General features: G+C 41.7%; 1 protein-coding gene across 1 annotated transcript in view; it reads right to left on the bottom strand.

The window, feature by feature from the left end:
- Window positions 1-4,756: 4,756 nt before the first annotated feature.
- The window catches only part of SNX3 (sorting nexin 3), a 41,975-nt gene continuing 22,843 nt past the window's right edge, over window positions 4,757-23,888 (bottom strand). The window contains exons 2-4 of the mRNA XM_080664238.1: window positions 13,354-13,449; window positions 8,327-8,451; window positions 4,757-5,508 (exon numbers count right to left, since the gene is read on the bottom strand). Coding sequence (XP_080520364.1) covers window positions 5,403-5,508; window positions 8,327-8,451; window positions 13,354-13,449 — 327 coding nt within the window. The 3' untranslated portion in view covers window positions 4,757-5,402. The remainder of the gene's footprint in view (window positions 5,509-8,326; window positions 8,452-13,353; window positions 13,450-23,888) is intronic.

Below are 23,888 nucleotides of genomic sequence, written 5' to 3'. Positions count from 1 at the left end.
GCCTTGCCCTTGCACGCATGTGCGCTTTCAGTCCTCCGCCTTCCCCAGCTCGAGTCTCCGCCTGAGAGTCCAGACTCCCCCCACAAGAGCGTGGGTCCCCAGGGGCTCGCCTGGAACTGGGGTTCACTGCAGTCAGAACTGGGGCTCAGTGCCGTCAGGAGCTTCTGACTCCCTTTCACTAGGGAAAGCCTGTGGCAACCTCCACAGCCTTTGTGCGCACTGGCGCGCGCACGCGCGCTTTCAGTCCTCCGCCTTCCCCGGCTCCCGAGTCTCCGCCCGAGAGTCCAGACTCCCCCCACAAGAGCGTGGGTCCCCAGGGGTTCGCCCGGAACTGGGGTTCAGTGCTGTCAGAACTGGGGTTCAGTGCGGTCGGAAGCTTCCTTCCCCCTTCCGCCAGAGAAAGTCAGCCAGGCTCTCAGCCGCCCTTCCTCTCTGCGCGCACAAAGCCCCTTTGCCGTACCTCCAATTCTCTGTGAGCTTTCCTCTTTCCTTCTAGTTGTAGAATTTTCACTCAGCCAGCTTTCCTGTGGTTCTGGATGGTGTCCGTTCTGTCTTTTAGTTGTAGTTTTGAAATTGTTGTGCGAGGCAGCAGTTTAGGTGTTTACCTATGCCGCCATCTTGGTTTCTCCTCCCCTTTATTTTATTTTGAATGGCCTTTCCCTCCCTCCATCTTGTCCCCGTATTGGCCCGGTCTCCTATCTGGCTGTACTAACAACGAATCTTTCCATGATGGTGTTCTAACAAGACTGAGTTTCTTGAGAAAAAGGCCATATTTAACCTCTTGTCTATGGTAACACTTTGCCCATATAAAATGCTTAACGCATTGATATCATTGGTCACTTCCACGTATGGCACTCATCTAACAATAAAAGCATGTGGGGTGGTGTTCCCCAGCACCCTGTCCTCTGATCTCCCTTTTGTGCTTTAGAATGAATTTTCCCAAGGCAAACTTCTCTTACTGTAAATCAAGATTTACAAAAGTAACTTCTCAACATCTGGTAAGTCCTGACTTTTTCTCAATTTTCTGATTTCTTTTTGTAATGACTTAAGTAGCCAGGTTAAAGTAGCCAAGATAAAATCTAACCAAATTCTGCCCTAGCTGGTTTGGCTCAGTGGATAGACCATTGGACTGTGGACTGGAAGGTCCCAGGTTTGATTCCAGTCAAGGGCACATGCTTGGGTTGGTCAAGGGCACATGCTTGCATTTTGGGCTTGATCTCCAGTAGGGGGTGTGCAGGGGGTAGCCAATCAATGATACTCTCTCATCATTGATTTTTCTCTCTCTCTCTCCCTCTCCCTTCCTCTCTGAAATCAATAAAAATATTAAAAAAGAAAATCTGACCAAGTTCCTAGAAATCAAAGGACCTTCTGGCTAAGTGCTCAAACCTGGCTGTTTCCAAATTATCTGGGAAATTTTTTTTTAAAAAAGTCTTGGACTTAATCTTAGAGAGTAATTGTGGTGTACAGCTAAGTTTGGGAAAATAGGATACTTCTAATCAGCAAGCTCTTCAGGTCAAAAAGTGCTTTTATACCCTCACTTAAAGTCAAACTAAAAAACAAAACAAAAACAAAAACAAAACCAGCCATTTAATCATTTATGTTCTGCCTAGAGGACATAGGAAATGTTACTGAAAATTCACCCTTTCATTCACTCAATAAATTTATTGAGCATCAAATAAGGCCTGGGTACCAAGTCACAGTCCCTGTCCACAATAAGAGTCAGATATACTTATTCCAGGGCCCTCACATCCTGGCTAACCTGGAGTATATTACTTAAGCTTTCAGAGCCTCAGTCTTCTCATCTATAAAGGAGAATATTACTTCATAGGAAAGTCCTCTGACAAGGATCACAAAGAAACTATTGAGGAAGACATACTCTACCCTCCTAAACGTTTCTAACTAGTTTCCCAGTCCAAATGCCTGCATAATGTAATAATCCCAGCTAGCACCTACTGAGCAGTTCATCTATATGCCAGGCAGTGTGCTAAGCTCTCTATCTGTGCATCCACATTTCAAACAAATCTTATCTGTAAAGGCCTCCCCCTTTCATTGGCTATATTCATCCTCACTCCTGTAACCAAAACAGGCAAAGTAAGCCGAGGCAACCGGACAAGGACTTTTAATGTAGAGTGGGCCATAAGAGAGCCAAGTTGAAAAGCCACAGGACGTAATAAATAGAAGATGCTCCCGGCACCCCCCACAGAGGTCATCATCAGTACTGAGCAGGCGTCCTCAAACTACGGCCTGCGGGCCACATGCGGCCCGCCGAGGACATTTATCCGGCCCGCTGGGTGCCGCTGCCTGTCCTGCTTAGCAGCCGACTCGTCCCAGGCCCGCAGTGCGCATAGGAATTTGTTCATAGTTTTTTTTTTTTAAACTATAGTCTGGCCCTCCAATGGTCTGAGGGACAGTGAACTGGCCCCCTGTTTAAAAAGTTTGAGGACCCCTGCCACTGAGGATCACAATGGGCAGAACCTCCAAAGAAGAAACCAAATACCAGATAAACCCACCCAACTGCCATGGGTTTAGTGGTACCATTTGCTGTTACTACTAATATATCTATGATTACCACTGCCATCAGAGAACTAGTATTGAACCTTTACACGTCCCAGACATTGCTGTTCTATGGACTTGACATTTAGTACTTAACAGCTCTAAGTTACTCAAGGTCCCACTGATGTTGACCCTTTACAACTGGCAAGAGTTGAGACGAAGCAATTACTTACTAGGACACAAAGCCCACGACTCTTGCTGCATAACCCACTGCCAAGTTCACTCCCATTCTTTTAGGAAGACTCTTAAGGGCTTCTAGAACATCCTCCTGTGTGGTTAGAGTTAACAGCCCCTGCATTTTCACTTTGCAGGTTAAAGACGTAGTTTTAACATAGACCATGGTTTCAATTCTCTGAAAGACAACACTGAAGAATACCATTCCTGGCAAAAACATGTTACCTGGAATAGATAACTTTTCACATAACTTAAAGCCTTCAGCTTTCTGGAGTATGCCTGCCCTTAGGAAACGGTAGTGGTTAGAAGCAAGCAGGCCAATACAACCCATCCTAAGCCACATTATTCCCTCATATATGAATGACCAAAATCAAAATTCCACAGTGAGTGGAAACCTCAGCACTATTGACATTTTTCTACTGTGAGAAGCTATCCTGCACAGGGTCTGTAGCATCTCTAACTCCTGCCCACTGGTTTTCGGTGGCATTCTCCAGTAGCGATGAGCAACATCATCTCAGGATATTACCAAATGTCCCGTGGGGTTAAAGTCGTCCCTGGTTGAGAACCACTGCTCTGGCAGTATCATTCAGTTTAGCAGAGCTACCATTTGTTCTGAATACCGAAAACTGACAGACTTTATTTCTCTAGCTCAATGAAATAAAATTCACATTGTTTAGCTTTGTGTTTTATGGTAAGTGAAAACTCCAATATTATGGAATTGTGAAATACTAAGACCTTCTAGGGCAGCTCTGACTGTTCTGTGACTTCCAATCTTCTTGGTGGAAATCCTAATTTGACTGAGACCTAAGCTGGTTTCCTCTCAAATGGACAGACGTGTCTCTAGGTGCTGCTCTGGTGTGGGAGGACAAACCTGCCTTACCTTGGGGATTAACTCTAGGTCACTGTGGGTCCCATAAGCACCAGATGTTGTGCAGAGTCAAACTAAAAACCACATTCTGGCTGCAAAGGTCTGGCCATAACACAGGCTACGCAGCAAGGCTTATGTATTTTCTGTTTTGTTTTTTTTCTTTATCAGTTACTAGAGGCCCAGTGCACAAATTCGTGCATGGGTGGCGTCCAATGGGGCCCATCTAAGCTGGGCTGGTGGGGGGGAGGGGCTGCAGGCAGTTGGCCCCACTCCCGATCGGGGTTTTGGGGGCTGATCAGGGGCCGAGCTGGCTGGGGGTTAGGGGAGCAATCAGGGCCCGGATCAGGCTGGTTGGCTGCTGTAGTGCACGTCATAGCCACCGGTCATTCCACCATTCCGGTCGCTGGACTTTTATATATATAGATACAAGTCAGGCATTTTTATCATTTATACAAGTTTGTCTTGGTTAAAGAAGATCAAGAGTGCCACTATCCCAAACCAAATTAGAGAGCATGAATCTGCTGACTACAAAAAAAGTTATTACGCCGAAACCGGTTTGGCTCAGTGGATAGAGCGTCGGCCTGCGGACTGAAAGGTCCCAGGTTCGATTCCGGTCAAGGGCATGTACCTTGGTTGCGGGCACATCCCCAGTGGGAGGTGTGCAGGAGGCAGCTGATAGATGTTTCTCTCTCATCGATGTTTCTAGCTCTCTATCCCTCTCCCTTCCTCTCTGTGAAATATCAATAAAATATATTAAAAAAAAAAAGTTATTACACCCTGGCTAAGTTTAAGTCACTCAGATGAACTACAAAAAAAAAAAAAATTCTTCTATAAACTTGGAGACATGGTATTGACTTATCTTAAAAGACCTTCAAAAAAGAAGGACTTGAGATTATAAAGCATTTTTCAAATACACAAAGTACTTCATAATGACTCAATAAGCCTTAAGGAATGCTTTTTTTTTTTTAGTACATCACTTTTTTTGTTGTGTAAAAGAAAATACCCCATTCAAAGGGTGGTAGCATATTTGATATCACCACTGTTTAAAGAGGAATGAAATTACAGGAATGAGAAGTATATAATTAGTAAATAATCCCTCTCAACAAGTGAGTTAAGTAGGAAAGTCATAAAGGAAGAAAAGAAAAGCCGGAGGCAACACAATCAGTGCATATCAGAAATGCAGTTTTATTTTTATTTGAAAACAACTTAAATTTTTAGACAAATGATTTTAGTATATAAATTTGATTTTGTTTTTGTACAGAATATAAAGATTTCCCTCATTGATCTTCCATGTGAAGGGCATGGCAAGCCTGAAGGGATACATTCTGCATACGAGTGTGTATCTTACGTGCAGGGTGCTGGCAACCAGCGGTGCAGTGCTCCTACACGTAAGTTAGGTCAAGGACATGACATATTAAAAAGGGGATAAGAGATTCCTAGTTAATCAGATTCAAGAAGCAAACATGACACAAAAACTGTGCAGCTGAGGCCAGTTCAGTAACTTTAGTCGAGACACTGCGGATTATGCTGGAGGAACAGGTGTGTGAGGCGATAGTGTGCAGCACATGAAAGAGCAAGGAAGAGCTATTATATAGAAAGGCTGGAATGAGGGATTTTACTAAAGCAAATTAACTTCTTGTCAACTGCCAAAGCAAAACAAAACAGAGCAGAGCACACGAGTGTTAGTATACTGCAGGCATGTTAGACCAGTTTCTGTGCAGCATGCTAAGTTAGTTAGAACTTCTTCACTGGCGCATACGATCATTCATAGTCACAGAAAGTTTTTTTTGCCACTTCTCGGCAAATTTCAGGCATGTCGTATTTTAGATGGAGTATAGCTTTTATCTATTATTTCATCCTGTAAAAACATGTGAAGACAACGTTCATTCTGTGCCAGAGGATGACCAGCGACCCTAGGAATAAAAAAGACAAATTTAGTCCAATCTTTTATAAAAAGGGATGGGAGGAGTTGTCAAACACATAGTTTAAGGTTAGTAAGCAAATACAATTAGTAATCGTAACTGTTAGTCTGAACTGCCCATAAAGCTATGCTCTAACAACTTTACCAAAATTTATGGTAAATTTTCTTTCCTTTGGTTCGCAAGGTAATTTGAAAACATTCAATCACTAACATTGCACTGCTTCTGGCATATGTACCCAGTCAGCTTCTTTACCTATTAGATAGTATATTATAAAAAATTAAATTAACTTTAATATTAAAAGTGAAATATGTCCTGATTCTGAGAATCCATTTTAAAGAAGGAAAATATATAGATTAGAGCTAGAAATACATTGGAGTTCCATAAAAGCCCCAAATAGTAAGAAATAGGCACCAATGTACAGAGGGTTTTTTTGGGGGGGGGATGTGCCTTTATTTATTGATTTTAGAGAGAGGAGTAGGGAGGAGAGAGAGAAACACTGATATGTTGTTCCACTTGTTTATACACTAGAGGCCCGGTGCACAAAATTCGTACAGGGGGGGGGGGTGTCGCTCAGCCCAGCCTGCACCCTCTCCAATCTGGGACCCCTCGAGGGATGTCTGACTGCCAGTGGGATCGGGCCTAAACAGGCAGTCGGACATCCCTCTCACAATCCAGGACTGCTGGCTCCCAATTGCTCGCCTGCCTGCCTTCCTGATTGCCCCTAACCACTTCTGCCTGCCAGCCTGATCACCCCCCTAACCACTCCCCTGCCAGCCTGATTGATGCCTAACTGCTCCCCTGCCAGCCTGTTTGCCCCTAACTGCCCTCCCCTGCAGACCTGGTCACCCCTAACGACCCTCCCCTGCAGGCCTGGTCACCCCTAACTGCCCTCCCCTGCAGGCTTGATCACCCCCAACTGCCCTCCCTTGCAGGCCTGGTCCCTCCCAACTGCCCTCCCCTGCTGGCCTCACCCACAAGTGCCCTCCCTTGCAGGTCTGGTCCCTCCCAACTGCCCTCCTCTGCTGGCCATCTTGTGGTGGCCATCTTGTGTTCACATGGGGGCTTTGACCACATGGGGCAGCCATCTTGTGTGTTGGAGTGATGGCCAATCTGCATATTACTCTCTTATTAGATAGGATAGAGGCCTGGTGCATGGGTGGGGGCCAGCTGGTTTTCCCTGAAGGGTGTCCCAGATCAGGGTGGGGGTTACCTTGGGGCGTGGGGCGGCCTTGGCGAGGGGCCTGTGGTGGTTTGCTGGCTGGCCACACCCCCGGGCAACCCAAGCAGAGGCCCTGGTATCTGGGATTTATTTATCTTCTACAATTGAAAGTTTGAGCCTGGAGCAGAGCCAAGCCTTCTGCTCGCTCCGTGGCAGCAGCCATTTCTGTTGGGATTTATATATCTTCTATAATTGAAGCTTTGTAGCCTTAAGCAGAGGCCAAGGCAGGCCAGAGCTGCAAAAGCTTGGCTTTCTCCATCACCGGGGGCAACCCTAGCCTCCTGCTCTCTCCAGCTCCATGGCTGCTGTCGTTTTTTGTTGGAATTTATGTATCTTCTATAATTGAAACTTTGTAGCCTTGAGTGGAGGCCTGGGCCCAGCCAGGGTGTGCGGAAAGCTTGGCTTCCTCCATCGCCGGGGAAACCCAAGCCTCCCTCCTGCTCTCTGTGGCCGCAGCCATCTTGGTTGGGGTTAATTTGCATACTCGCTCCTGATTGGCTGGTGGGCATGGCTTGTGGGTGTAGCAGAGTGATGGTTAATTTGCATATTACTCTTTTATTAGATAGGATTCTTTGGTTGATTCTTGTACGTGCCCGGACTAGGGATTGAACCCGCAGCTTTGGCATATCGGGATGATGCTCTAACCAACAGTTACCTTAGCCAGGGCTGCTTTTAAAGGTTTCCACTAGACCTAACCCAAGATCAGACTGGGCAAAGAGACTTCTATTTCAGAATTTAAAAACATCTAATCTAGCAATGCCTTCTCTAAAAGGAAAGTATGTTCATAAAAAGATAACGAAGGTCATGTCTACAGTAGGTAACTAGAAGTTAAAGGCTTTGTATAACTTTTCTTCTGTTTACTTACCACTCACAGATCTTCAAACCACTAGATAAAATTAAATTGCTTCTAATAAATAGCTCACACAACCGTATTCTCTAGGATTTGGTCTTATTTGGTTAAACTTTAGACAATACATAATTATACTGAACGCTTCCCAGGCATAAGTCTCCCTAGTGGCCTTTTAAAAATACTTATTTTTAAGTGGAAATAAAATTTTAAGTTAGAAATTTTACTTTGAGCTTAAGAGTTTCTAAAATAAAAGATAATCAACCCCAAATCTTCTCGCATTTCCAAAATATATTTTGCCATAAAAATTTTAAATGTGCATTTTTACAAGACATGCTAATAATACCTCCATCTGCAATCAAACAAAATTATTTCAAATGTATTTTAAGTTTTATTGTTCCTACTAGAACATACCTTAAATCAGAAAGAATCATAAGTAAACTGTATTTTTTTAAATGCTATAATTTTAAATGCAATTTGCATAAATTAACCAAGAAAAACAAATACAAAACTTAAGTCAAAACAAAGATACTCATTTTCAATCACTCAAGTGTATTTATCACATGATATTCAACTTGTTATATACTGTTACTTTGTTTAAATGATACAAAAAATTAGTTAGGAAATGGCCAAAAGGAAAAGCAATATTACAGTTTAGCTTAATATAAAAATTACTAGTAGTCACATAAGACAGTCTCAGAACACTGTTCCCTCTTACACCCCGAGAATCAGAAAGCACTTACTTGTTTATAAACTGCTCCAGCCCTTGCTTCCTTTCTTCAATGAAATTGTCATCAAATATTCCATCATCTCCTCTAAAAGGAAGTTGACGCAAAAATGCTTTCCCAGGGAGTGGGGGAACTACAACCTAAAACAACGTAAGAAAAGAGCGTTCTCAAACATGCTGAGTTGTGAACATTTCTAGAGCACAACATGAAGATACAGTGTATCCTCACTATGACAGCCATCCCACTGTCAAACTTGTTTAAATATAAAAGGGAATCAGCAAAAAAACACAATGAAAAAATATTCAATGCAAAATAGCCCATCAGAACAAAGCTCCTTAATGGCTGGGCCCCTAGCTTAATTATCATTTTTCCTGGACTTATTAGCAAAGCACAACTACACAAAGAGAACATTCAAGCAATACTGAAATAAAAGCTACCACGCCCCTCAGACAGTTTTGATGTCACTTGGGAAAGACAACGCTTTATTCTGATGGAAACTGCAGGGATCAAATCAACTCTCAATCCAACAAAGAAATAAAATATTAATGTTGACAGAGGCAGGTAAGAATTAAGTGATCAGTTTCTTCCACCTCACACCATCTTGTACATGGTATTTCCTGCTTGTGTCTGAGGTGATGATAAGATAATCAACAACTTGTCACCACTTTCATTTCCTAGGCTAAGAAACATGTTAACTTTCTCCCACATCCGCTATCCTATCTTTCCCCAAAGACCTGTCATTTCTTCCTTCCCACCTTATAGGAACATCCCAAATTTTGCCCTTCAAAGACTAACTATCCTCTAGGATCAACTTATACTGTATCTCTCTTCTGGAAATTATGTGGAGGTCAGTATTGGAATGAAACAGCAGCTAGCTAGCTATTTATTTCACAGGTTAGTTTGGTTTCTCTATCTGAGGGTTTCTCAACAAATGGCACAACTACATAATTCTTTGTACTGGAGGAGGATTTTCTTTTGCACTACAGAATACTTAATAGCATAGATACCACCAGTAGTACCCCGTTATGACAGTAAAAAATGTCTCCTAAATTGTCAAGTGTCTCCTGGGGGACAAAACTGCCCCTGTGGAGAACCACCAATCTAGCCTATTAATGCCTTCAAATCAAGAACCCTCTTAGACTACTTATGGTCATTTTAATAAAAGCTGGACATACAAAATAGAAGCTCAAATATCTGTTAAATTACCAACCTATCTTACACCAAAACAAAAAAAGGTGTAAGCACACAATGCAAAGAACTATAAACAGTAAACAACAGTAATACAAATCATATGTATTCTAAGATGTAAAACTTCAAACCCTTGATGCAGAGTTTCTATAACTAAGAGTTATCGTAAAACAACAATTCAACAGCGTAAAAAAGGGGAAGAGCAACACAACTTCATACAGATTAGCAAAAATAATCCTATATAATAAAAGGCTAATATGCAAATCAACCGAATGGCAGAAGGACCGGTCACTATGATGTGCACTGACCACCAGGGGATCACCGCTCAGCCAGAAGCCCTGAGCCAGGCTCACAGCTAGCGAGCACAGTGGCAGGAGCCTCTCCCGCCTCCGCCACAGCACGAAGGATGTCCAACTGCCGGCCTAAATCAGTCAGACATCCTCTGAGGGCTCCCGGACTGTGAGAGGGTGCAGTCTGGGCTGAGGGAACCCCCTGACTGCACCAATTTCGTGCACCAGGCCTCTAGTAATAAAATAAAATGATAACAACAGCTATTATTATCTGAAGTGGTCAATGTATTAACTAACCTTATTGTGGTAATCATTTCACAACATATACATATCGAATCATTATGTTGTACACCTTAAACTTCCACAATGTTATTTATCAATTATGTCTCAATAAAGCTGGGGGGGGGGGGGGAAGACACTTCTTTCCAATAGTCATAAAACATTTCCTTTGTTTTCCAAAACTTTCCTAACTTGTTTTGTACATTTACATGTTCAAAAGATCTGTAAATAGACAGCCAAATATTTCAACCCCATTTACTGAATATAAATTCCTTTCCCCACTTGTCAACAATGTTATTTTTGTTATGAACTAAATTTCCAATAAACACATGGGTCAGCTTCTAAATTATATTATATCCACTAATCTACTTGCCCTTCAGAACAGTCTAAAGATATGTTTTGGTGTCTGCAAGTGCTTAAATATACACTGAAAATAATTTCTGGCTATTTTTGAGCTTTGTCAGATTCTAAAGTTCATATATAAATTTGTAAGTTTATAAAGACCCTCACAGATACCTTTATTAAAATTTTATTAATTTACTAGAGGACCAATGCATGAAAATCATGCAAGAGTAAGCCTTCCTTCCCCCGGCTGCCAGCACCGGCTTCCCTCTGGCACCCAGGACCCAGGGTCCCCTCCGGCTGCCAGCTTCATCCAGAAGGTGTCTGGAAGGACATCCGGTCTAATTAGCATGTTATGCTTTTATTATTAGATAAATAAATATGTACACTGCCTTATTTCTGTCAGGTCTGCTGCTAAAATACCACCTCTAGTAAGGCCTTCCCTCGACTATCCTATATGAGTAGCTCTCTCTTAGTTTAAACTCAATTTGTTTTAGAGCACATCACCATTTGACGTTATATATACTAGTGGCCCGGTGCATGAAATTCGTGCACGGTGGGGGGGTGGGGAGGGGGGGGTCTCCTCAGCCCGGCCTGCACCCTCACCAATCTGGGACATCCCTCTTGCAATCTGGGACCGCTGGTTCCTAACCGCTTACCGGCCTGCCTGCCTGATCGCCCCTAACCACTCTGCCTGCCGGCCTGCTCACCCCCAACTGCCAGCCTGCTGGCCTTCTCGCCCCCAACTGCCACCCCCCCCCCCAGCTGGCCTGCTTGCCCCCAACTGCCCCCCCTGCTGGCCTGCTCGCCCCCAACTACCCCTCCTGCCGGCCTGCTTGCCCCAAACTGCCACCCCTGCCGCTGGCCTGCTTGCCCCCAACTGACCCCCTGCTGGCCTGCTCGCCCCCAACTGCTCTCTCTGCCAGCCTGCTCACCCCCAACTGCCCCCCCTGCCAGCCTGCTTGCCCCAAACTGCCCCCCCACCCCCCCGCCAGCCTGATCACCCCTAACCACCTCTGCCTCAGCCTCGTCGCCATGGCTTTGTCCGGAAGGATGTCTGGAAGTTCTCCCGGAAGGTCTCCCAGTCTAATTAGCATATTACCCTTTTTTTAGTATAGATATCTCACTATTTTTTCTGCCTTTCCTTCACCACCATCCCAACTTACCCAAAAGAATGTAAGCATCATAAAAATGGGGACATTAAGTTTTCACAACTCTATTACTCAAAGAACACACTGAATGAACTCTCAAATGTTTATAAGGTAAATAAATCTTCAAAAGTGAATTATTTGGTTGAAGCATTATCCTGTATACCCACCTAAAGGTTGCAGTTGGATTCTCGGCCAGGACACATACCTAGGTTGCAGGTTTGATCCTAGTTGGGACATGTACAGGGACAACTGATTGATGTTTCTCCCTTTCTCTCTCTCTTCCTACCCTCTTTCCTCTCTCTAAAAATCAATAAACTTATCCTCCAGTGAGGATTTTTTTTTTAAGAGAGAAAAAAGTGAATATTCCAAAATAAGAACATAGTATTTCTATTTATTACAGTCTTTTTGTCTTTCAGTAAAAAAATTTTTCCCCTAATCCTCACTGGAGGATATGTGTTTTTTTAAATTGATTAGAGAGAGAAGGGAAGGAAGGAGGGAGGGAGGGAAACATTGATGTGAAAGAGAAACATTGTTCGGTTGCCTTCCGAATGCACCCCAACCAGGGGTCGAACGTGCAACCTAGGCATGTGTCCTGACCAGGAATTGAACCCACAACCTTTTGGTGCACAGGACAACAGTCCAACCAACCGAGCCACCCAACTAGGGCTTAAGTTTTCTTTATATGGGTCTTATATTTCTCACTTTATGAGTAAAATTGTTTTTTTCTTACACTTTTGATAAAATGCAATGATTTGTATATGCTACTCTTGTATCCAGCCACATTTATCTGGGTAAGGAAGTCTTCCTTCCATTTCTAGATTATTATGCTTCAAAATAAGCACAAGCTACCCTTAACCTACTTCTGGGCTCCTATCATATCTACTTTTTCCCTACTATACTCTAGTTACAAAATAACTTTTCATCAATCTGAGCATACCATGCCTTTGATGTTATTCTGACACAGGGCTGAAATAAGAAAAATTAGAGTGAGACCATGCTCTAATTTATTTTGCAGCCAAAGCTTAAGAAAATTCTTACCCAGGTATATAACTGTTTTCAAATTGCAGGTAGCAATCTATTAGTAGATCATGGCCATCATTTATAAAAGCTAATCTGAAGAATATCAGCATATATCACACAAACTATGCTAAATTCTGGTTTAAAAAGTTTTTTAAAAACATATTGATTTCACAGAGGAAGGGAAAGGGAGAAAGAGAGAGAAACATCAATGATTAGAGATAATCATTAATCAGCTGCCTCGTGCAAGAAACCCGCAACCCGGGCATGTGCCCTGACCAGGAATCCAACTGTGACCTCCTGTTTCATAGGTCGAAGCTCAACTACTGAACCACACCAGCCGGGCTTAGAAATTTTTGTTATATATAAATGTATAATGATGAAAAATGTACTTATTAAGAGTCAGTAAAAAATACTGGAAATACAATGACATATGAGATGTATTGAGGAAGAGAAACTTGGCACGGGTTGTGGAGGGGAAGGCAGAATAAGAAGAAGGAAAGGAAGCAATAGTAAGATAGTTCTAAGAAGTGTTATCCAACTGTGAGTCAGCAAAGGCCTCAATTAGGCCACTAACGTAGACAAGAGAAGGAAGAGAGTTCTGAGGAAAAATTACAGACTTCCTCTATCTCCCATGAAATAAGACAAAACTAAACTATTTGAAAAAAAGAAATCATATTTGTTTTACCCACTTTATTCAAGATAATTTTCTGAGAAATTGAATATTAAAATTTGGAATGTTTTGCTTTCAAGTTGCATTACAAATAATTCTTACCTTGCTCTCTCTTTCTAATTCACTTCGCAGCCATTCAAAGTCACTGTATCTTCTTCTAACTGTAGATTCCTTCAGCTTGAAAATAGGCAGATTTGTCTGAAACAGAAAAGGTCACTCCTAAATTGAAGCATATTACAGGGACTTTCAAATAAGGAATGGTGAGATCTGTTTGTCAAATTAATAACATGGCAAACCTGGTTACATTAAGATAAGAAAATCACAAACTTATTAAGGTGTCATTTTATTTTTAACAAAATAAAACTTAGCTGTTAAAAAAGTATGTTATTTATACTACAATACACTTTCTATATGCACATTTGCACATATACTATTGGATGTCAATCTGTCTGAGGTTAGTTACATAAACAAAGGCCATTTTTTCCATTTCAGTGATTTATAAAAATGTCAACTGAACAGGAGTGAAGATAAAGCTAGCTAATTGCAATCCAGTTTAGATAGCACCTCAAAATATAATGCTCATTTGAGAAATAGACCTTAACTACTTTGAAATGAAATACAAAATATTTTATTCCTAGAGGCCCGGTGCACGAAATTCGTCCACGGTGGGGGGGGGGGGGTGTCCCTCAGCCAGGCCTGCACCCTCTCCAATCTGGGACCTCTCTCACAATCCAGGACTGCTGGCTCCCATCTGTTCACTTGCCTACCTTCCTGATTGCCCCTAATCACTTCTGCCTGCCAGCCTGATCACCCCCTAACCACTCCCCTGCCAGCCTGATTGGTGCCTAACTGCTCCCCTGCCAGCCTGTTTGCCCCTAACTGCCCTCCCCTGCAGGCATGGTCACCCTTAACGGCCCTCCCCTGCAGGCCTGGTCCCCCCCAATTGCTCTCCCCTGCAGGCCTGGATCCCCCACAACTGCCCTTCCCTGCAGGCCCGGTCACCCCCAACTTCCCTCCTCTGCTGGCCTGGTCACCCCTAACTGCCCTCCCCTGCAGGTTTGATCGCCCCCAGCTGCCATCCCTGGCAGGCCTAGTCCCTCCCAACTGACCTCCCCTGCTGGCCATCTTGTGTTGGCCATCTTGTGTTCACATGGGGGCAGGATCTTTGACCACATGGGGGCAGCCATCTTGTGTGTTGGAATAATGGCCAATCTGCATATTACTCTTTTATTAGATAGGATAGAGCAGTGATCGGCAAGCTGCGGCTTGCGAGCCACATGCGGCTCTTTGGCCCCTTGAGTTTGTGGCTTGCGAGCCGCGGTTTGCCGACCACTGGGATAGAGGCCTGGTGCATGGGCGGGGGCCAGCTGGTTTGCCCTGAAGGGTGTCCCGGATCAGGGTGGGGGTTCCCTTGGGGTGTGGGGCAGCCTGGGCGAGAGGCCTGTGGTGGTTTGCAGGCCGGCCACGCCCGCCGGCAACCCAAGCGGAGGCCCTGGTATCTGAGATTGATTCATCTTCTATAATTGAAACTTTGTAGCCTGGAGCAGAGCCAAGCCTTCTGCTCGCTCCGTGGTGGCAGCCATTTCTATTGGGATTTATTTATCTTCTATAATTGAAACTTTGTAGCCTTAAGTGGAGGCCAGGCAGGCCAGAGCTGCAGAAGTTTGGCTTCCTCCATCGCCGGGGGCAACCCTAACATCCTGCTCTCTCCAGCTCCGTGGCTGCCACCATTTTTGTTGGGATTTATTTATCTTCTATAATTGAAACTTTGTATCCTGGAGTGGAGGCCTGGGCTGGCCAGGGTGTGCGGAAAGCTTGGCTTCCTCCATTGCCGGGGAAACCCAAGCTTCCTTCCTGCTCTCTGTGGCTGCAGCCATCTTTGTTGGGTTAATTTGCATACTCACTCCTGATTGGATGGTGGGCGTGGCTTTGTGGGTGTAATGAAGTGATGGTTAATTTGCATATTACTCTTTTATTAGATAGGATTACTAGATTAGATGTTGCATAATGAAAGAAATAAAGGATTATTCTTAATGATCTTTAAAAATGCCAAAAAATCACTCTTAACACCAGTAGGAAATCAGGAGCCACACTTCAGATCAGGTTCACAGATCCAGAGCTTTACAGGCTGAGGGGAAAATTAACAATGGGAAACATAGTGCCCAGTACTGGGAGATTACATCCGAATGAAAGAAAACTTTCAGAGACTGCAAAGATCACTTCTGTCACCTTCTAAGTTTAAAGTCACAAGAACGACATCTGTTATCTTTTACTGATCCCTAAAAAAAGAGAGAACATAGTACCAAATCCAATAAAAAGTGGTTTATGATTAAGGATAATTAGCGGAAGCTGTATAGCATCACAATTTTATTATCAAGAATAATTTTTTGGGGGGAGAAACAAAGATGGCAGCATAGGTAAACACTTACACTGCTGCCTCGCACAACAATTTCAAAACTACAACTAAAAGACAAAACAGACATCATCCAGAACCACAGGAAGGCTGGCTGAGTGGAAATTCTACAACTAGAAGGAAAGAGAAAAGCACACTGAGACTCAGAGGAGCTGCAGGAGGCTGAGTTACGAAGACACGAGCGCGGAGAGGGCTGGCGGCTGAGTGCGTGGCTGGCTTTCTCAAGCAGGAGGGAGACAAAAGCTCCTGACTGCGCTGAACTCCAGTTCCAGGCGAGACCCTGCGGACTCAGACTCATACAGGGGGAATCTGGACTGTTAGGAAAAGAGAAAAGCACACTGAGACTCAGGGGAGCTGCGGAAGGCAGAGGTCTAGAGGCGCACATGCGTGGAGAGGACTGACTGCCGAGTGCGCGGCTGGCTTTCTCAAGCGGGAGGGAGATGGAAGCTCCCAACTGCGCTGAACTCCAGTTCCGGGCGAGACTCTGGGAACCCAGACTCACTCAGGGAAAAACTGGACTGTCTGTCAGCAGGTGAAACTTGAGGGTGGCTTTCTCTCAGAGGTGCTTGCAGCAATTACCGAGGGACATTGAGACCCAGGGGCCTCACAGGGCAGGGCTGACGGGAAGCCAAGGCTGTCTGCTCCGCCCTGAAACTCCGCCCCATCCAAGCTGAGCAGAGAGGCTTTTGCAAGTCTTGTCTCATAAGGGTGTCTCCAGCACAGAAGTTCTCCCATCGCAGACACAGCTGAGCCTCACAGCCAATTGGCCTGGAGGTCAATTCCTCCCAGTGATACCAACAACAATCAAGACTTAACTACAACAAGGCTGTGCACACAGCCCACAAAGGGGTGCACCAAGAGTGTCCACCTCAGGTAACTGGGGAGGCTGAGCCACTGGGCCCTAGAGGACACCTAGCACACAAAGCTACTCTACCAACTCATGGAAGCAGCGAAAATGCGGAGACAAAGAAACAGATCACAAATGAAAGAAATGGAGGAAAGCAAATGATTGGATATGGAGTTCAAAACCACAGTTATAATGTTTTTCAAGAATTTTCTAGAAAAGGTCGATAAATTTAGCGAGACCCTCGAGGATATGAAAAAGGACCAACTAGAAATTAAGCATACACTGACTGAAATAAAAAATATTATACAGAGACCTAACAGCAGACTAGAGGACCGCAAGAATCAAGTCAAAGAGTTGAAATACAAAGAAGCAAAAAACACTCAGCCGGAAAAGCAAAAAGCAAAAAGAATCCAAAAATTTGAAGAAAGTGTAAGGAGCCTCTGGGACAACTTCAAGCGTACCAACATCCAAATTATGGGGGTGCCAGAAGACGAGAGAGAGCAAGATACTGAAAACCTATTTGAAGAAATAATGACCGAAAACTTCCCCCACCTGGTGAAAGAAATAGACTTACAAGTCCAGGAAGTGCACAGAACCCCAAACAAAAGGAATCCAAAGAGGACCACACCAAGACACATCATAATTAAAATGCCAAGAGCAAAAGACAAAGAGAGAATATTAAAAGCAGCAAGAGAAAAACAGTTAATTACCTACAAGGGGAGCACCCATAAGATTGTCAGCTGATTTCTCAACAGAAACAGGCCAGACAGGAGTGGCAAGAAATATTCAAAGTGATAAACAAGAACCTACGACCAAGATTACTCTACCGGGCAAAGCTATCATTCAGAATTGAAGGTGAGATAAAGAGCTTCACAGATAAAAAGCTAGCCCTAACCGGTTTGGCTCAGGGAATAGAGCACTGGCCTGTGGACTGAAAGGTCCCAGGTTCAATTCTGGTCAAGGGCATGTACCTTGGTTGCAGGCACATCCCCAGTAGGAGGTGTGCAGGAGGCAGCTGATCGTTGTTTCTCTCTCATCTATGTTTCTAACTCTCTATCCCTCTCCCTTCCTCTCTGTAAAACATCAATAAAATATATTTTAAAAAAAAAGCTAAAGGAGTTCATCACCACCAAACCAGTATTATATGAAATGCTGAAAGGTGTTAAGAAGAGGAAGAAGAAGAAGAAAAAAAGTAAAGATAAAAATGATGAACAACCAATACATATCTATGAACAAGTGAATCTAAAAATCAAGTGAATATAAAATCTGATGAACAGAGTAAACTGGTGAATATAATAGAATCAGGGGCATGGAAAGGGAGTGGACTGACAATTTTCAGGGGGAAAGGGGTGTGGGGAGTGCAGGAAGAGACTGGACAAAAATCATACACCTATGGATGAGGACAGTAGGGGGGAGGTAAGGGCAGAGGGTGGGATGGGAACCAGGAGGAGGGGAGCTATTGGGGAAAAAGAGGAACAATTGTAATAATCTGAAAAATAAAGATTTATTAAATTAAAAAAATAAAAATTAAAATAATTTAAAAAATAAAAAGAATAATTTTTTTTTTAAGAAAAAATTTTATGAACCCTCATTCACTGCTGGTGGGAATGTATACTGACACAGCCTCTATGGAAAACATTATGGCAACCTCCTCTTCTGGGTATCTACCCCAAAAATTTGAAAACATTTGTTTGTAAAAATATATGTACCCCGTGTTCATTGTAGCATTATTCACAGTGGCCAAGACATGAAAACAACCGAAGTGTCCTTCAATAGATTGTTGGATAAAGAAGATATGGTACATATATACGATGGAATACTACTCAGCTATAAGAAAAGATAAAATACTACCATTTGTAACAACATGGATAGAACTTGAGAATATCATGCTAATAAAAGTAAGTCAGACAGAAAAAGTCAAGAACCATGATTTTTCCCTTTTACCCTACTACCTTTCTCCCACCCCCTTTCCCCTCTGGTAACTACCATACTGTTGTCTGTGTCTGTGAGTTTTTGTTTGTCTTGTTTGTTCTTTTTTTTTTTTTTTTTTTTTTTTTTTTTAGTTTTATTGATTTCAGAGAGGGAGAAGGAGAGATATAAACATTAATGATGAAAGAGAATCACTGACCGGCTGCCTCCTGCACACCCCCTACTGGGGATCCAGCCCACAACCTGGGCATGTGCCCTTGACTGGTATCGAACCCGGGACCCTGCAGTCTGCAGTCCGACACTCTAACCATTGAGCCTGACTGGCTAGAGCTTGTTTGTTCATTTGTGTTTTTTTAATTATTATTTTATTTATTTATTTTTAATTCTTTATTGTTTCAAGTATTACATATGTCTTCTTTTCTGTCCCTTGACCTCTCCCCAGCCACTCCCACCCCCCTGTTCATTTGTTGTTTTCAGTTTTATATCCTACAAATGAGTCAAATACAAGATGATGCAGGGAGATGTGACTTTGGGTGGTAAACACGCAATGCAATATACAGATGATGTATCACAGAATTGTGCACTTGAAAGTATATAATTTTATTAACCAATGTCACTCCAGTAAGTTTAATTTAAAAAAGAATAGATTTTAAAATGCATATAATATCACAATGTTTGTAGGGAACAGAATTACCTAACACAATTAATGCCATATCATACTGAAAATAGTACTTAATACTACAGTTGACCCTTGAATGATGCAGGTTTGAACTGCAAGGTTCCAATTAGGCGTGGCTTTTTTTTTTCTCTCTCTCTCTCTTTTTAATTTTCCTTTCTTAAAGTATTATTTTTTTGTTTTTTTAAATGTTTTTTATTGACTTTTTAGAGAGAGAGAGGGTAGGGAGAGGGAGACAGAGTAATAGAAACATCACTGAGAGAGAAACATCAACATTGATCAGCTGTCTCTTATATGTCCCCTGCTGAGGATCAAGCCCACAACCTGGGCATGTGCCCTGACTGGGAATCAAACCAGCAACCTCTTAGTGCCGTGGTCGGCAAACTGCGGCTCGCGAGCCACATGCGGCTCTTTGGCCCCTTGAGTGTGGCTCTTCCACAAAATACCACAGCCTGGGCGAGTCTATTTTGAAGAAGTGGCATTAGAAGAAGTTTAAGTTTTGTTTTTTGTTTTTTTTAAAAATATATTTTATTGATATTTTACAGAGAGGAAGGGAGAGGGATAGAGAGCTAGAAACATCGATGAGAGAGAAACATCGATCAGCTGCCTCCTGCACACCTCCCACCAGGGATGTGCCCGCAACCAATGTACATGCCCTTGACCAGAATCGAACCCGGGACCCTTGAGTCCGCAGGCCGACGCTCTATCCACTGAGCCAAACCAGTTTCGGCAGAAGTTTAAGTTTAAAAAATTTGGCTCTCAAAAGAAATTTCAATCGTTGTACTGTTGATATTTGGCTCTGTTGACTAATGAGTTTGCCGACCACTGGACTAGTGCATGGGTCAACACTCAACCACTGAGCAACACTGGTCAGGCATTTTTTTCCCCCAATAAATATATAAAAAAATTTTATGGAGTTCTGCAATAATTTGAAAAAATTCACAAGCCTTGTAGCCTAGAAATATGAAAAATATTTTTAAAAGTTAGATACACTATGAATGCATAAAATATATAGATACTAGTCTATTTTATCATTTTACTACCATAAAATATCTACAAATCTATTGTAAAAAGTTAAAACTTACACACTTACAGACCATACATAGCAATAGCATGCAATTGGCTGTTGAGAGAAATGTAAACAAATGTAAAGATTAAATCATAACTGCATAAAATTAACTGTAGTAATACTGTGCTACTGTAATAATTTCATAGTGATCTCCTATTGTATCAACTATACTAGGCTACCCTAAAACATCCATATATGCTTCTTTGTTATCAATTCATGAAACTTTATACCTGTAAATAAATATGAATTTCTTTTTCACAATATCTTTACATTTTTAATATCCAGTATGAGTAATAGATGTAACATCTATAGTGTTTTGTATTAGATAAGGCAATATTGATGTAAGTTGTGACAGACGATTCATTGCTAAACAAATGACACGAACTTACGGTATTGATAAATACAGCCCAGTACTCTAAATGTAGTTTATTGTCCTTATGATGTTCTTAGTAACATTTTCTTTCCTCAGACTTACTTTATTGTAAGACTATAGTATATAATACATATAACATACAAAACATGTGTTAATAGTCTACTTATGTTATGGGTAAGGCTTCCAGTCAACAGTAGGCTATTAGGAGTTAAGTTTTAGGGAAGTCAAGTTGCAGGAGGATTTTTAACTGCATGGGGGGTTGGCATCCCAACCCCCAGTGCTGTTCAAGAGTCAAATGTATATACTTTCAGATTATAATTTGTCCTTAATTCAACCTTTGCACTTATAGAACTATAAACTGTTTTAGAACTGAAAAGAAAAAAGTTAAGTGCCACTAAAAGAAAAGACTGCCTTCTTATTTTGTATACAAATCATTATATAAAATTTACTCGTAAGAAAATTCCAATCATTTGTTAAACTTAATGCCACTGGTAATTGTCATTCAGCTAAAGAGAAGCTTTTTATTCAGGATCTTAAACCCACTTTGTAGTGGTCTAAGCTTTTTCTAAAGTGTATTAACTTCTCTATGTTGTATACCTTATAGCTTGGAATCTTCTACTGATGCTATTGGGCATAACACTGTATAGATTTCAAGCATGAAACCAAATCTCACAAGAGGTTTAAAAGCACTTGAATTTTCTTTCCCAGGTAACCACAACATTTGTTCATTGTATTAATGACTAAGAGCAAATTGCACCTAACAAGACTCTTATTATACTAAAAGTCAAGCTTATATTTAGAGACGCTGGCTTGCTGTACAGAGAGGTATTCTCATTCCCCACAGGGAATAAAATTAGGTCCCCTGGAGAGCAGGATGATAATTCCCAGAAAGAAAGCACTGGATTATTTCTCTCTAATTTCACTCATTGGCTTTTTAACCAAGTTCACCCTTCCGCATTAAAATATTAAGTCTTTGTAAGTGTCTACAGGTAGAAAGGCCTTTACAGAATTGAGTGTTTTATGCAGGTGAGATTTACATTTTGAATTCCCTCCTCTCAAATTACTTTACAAAGGGGATTAGCTGCTCTCTTTATTCAGTATGTTAAGATCAAGCTTGTGAAAAGAGTTCCCTAAGAATTTTCATACTTCTGGGTACGGAAGTCTATAAAGTTAATCTCTGAAACAACATATCAAGCTTACAGGTACAATGTTGAGGGAAGAGTGCCAATCTGGCTCATTTTACCTCCCATTTTCCCTTTTGAACTTTTGACACAATCATGATTATATCTGATTCACTTTAATAGTAGGGGAGTGGGAGGGAGAAAAAAATCCAATCCTTTCTATGATTAGCTAATAGTTTGACAGGTTATACATTAAAAAAGGATCATGGTTAGTTTAAAGAAAATTCTTTTATTTAGTTTTCTCAGCTGGGTATGATTTCTCTTTGTATAAAGACTGCCATACTTTTGATAGTCACATCAAGTAATTCTTGATATTATTTGTTCATTACTTTAAAGTGTAAGTTTGCCTGTCAATGTCTTCCTGATCATCACAAGGAATTTCAATTCAACTTGATCAAAATACAAATGGAAAATGAGCAGGTTTTTTGTTTAAGCCAATGAACTATCACCACTGATTACAAACTCTTATGACTGGTCACTTTCAACTTAACACTTACAAAATGTTCTACTTTGGTTTTTTGTTTTTGTTTTAAAGAAAGAGGAGTAAGGATAATAATTCTTTCCAACAGTTTTGGGAGGATTCAACTATTATTACATTCTGGGAGCATCTATACTAGAGTATAGTGCTAGGTAAGGTGGGGAATATAAATTTATGTGCTTAAAAATACCATACATCATCAACAAAAATAAAGTTGAAACAAATAAATATCTGCAACATAAAACAAAGAGGTAATTTCATTAAAAGGTAAAGAAGTTAGAAAACAATGAAAGAAAAAGATGAATAACCTAACAAATAAAATAGGCAGAACACAGAAAAACGAATGGCCAATAACACCCACCTTCACTCACACAAGAAATGCCAGTTAAAACAGTAAGATCCCATTTTCATATATCAAACAGGCACGCATTAAAATTTAATTCCCAGTGACAGTAAGGGTAGAGAGATAAACAACTAAAAACACCTGCTAATGCCCAGCTTGTGTGGCTGTGTTGAGCCTTGACCCATGAATCAGGAGGTGTTGGTTTGATTCCTGGTCAGGGCACACACCTGGATTGTGAGCTGGATCCCCAGTAGGGGGCATGTAGGAGGGAGCCAATCGATTCTCTCTTGTCACTGATGTTTCTATCTCTCTCCCTCTCCCTGCAATCAATAAAAATATATTTTTTAAAAAAGTCATTAAAAAGAAAAATAAATAAATAAAAATACGTGCTAATGGTAGTGAAAACTTGGCACAACCTGAAGGAGGCCATTTTGGTGACATTTTTCATCCCTTTTTAAAAAAATTATTTTTCAATTAGAGTTGACATACAGTATTAGTTTCAGGTGTAAAACATAGTGAGTAGACACTGACATACCTTATAAAATGATCACCCTGATAAGTCTAGTAGCCATATGACACCATGCATAGTAACTACATTACTGAGTATACTTCCTATGTTGTACTTTACTTCCCCATATCATTCCTTTAAATGCATATATCTTTTGAGCCAAGAAGTTCACTAAGGATTAATCCTATAAATATTTCCACATGCAAAAAGATATTGGTGCAGAGGTTTACATTAGCAGTGTTTATGTATTAGCAAAACAACACTAAAAAAACTAATTAAATTCTTACAATCGTAAAATGAAATTTTATATAGCTTTTACAAAATATAACATTTATAACATCTAAATATGGGACACAAAGTTAAAAGAGCAAGAAGAAGTCAATCAAAAATCTCTACTCCATATCCTACTTCAACTACTAAAATCAAAGACATCAGTGGTTCTTCAACCTGGTAAACTTCAGAATTACCTGAGTAGCTTAAAACAATTTCTGAAGTGGAAGTATAACACAAATATAGAAAAGTGCACAGAGGAAGAGAAACCAAGATGGCAGCATAGGTAACCCCCTAAACTGCTGTCTCACACAACAATTTCAAAACTACAACTAAAAGACAAAACGGACATCATCCAGAACCACAGGATGGCTGGCTGAGTGGAAATTCTACAACTAGAAGGAAAGAGAAAAGCACACTGAGACTCACAGGAGCTGTGGAAGGCAGAGGTACAGAGGCGCGCACATGGGGAGGGAGGCGCACACGCGGAGAGGGCTGGCAACTGAGTATGTGGCTGGCTTTTTCAAGCTGGAGGGAGACAAAAGCTCCC

This window comes from Plecotus auritus, assembly GCF_963455305.1.
Source record: "Plecotus auritus genome assembly, chromosome: 4".
NCBI lineage: Eukaryota > Metazoa > Chordata > Mammalia > Chiroptera > Vespertilionidae > Plecotus > Plecotus auritus.
Note: the sequence above shows the minus strand (reverse complement) of the source record. Positions and strands in the feature narration are given on the sequence as shown.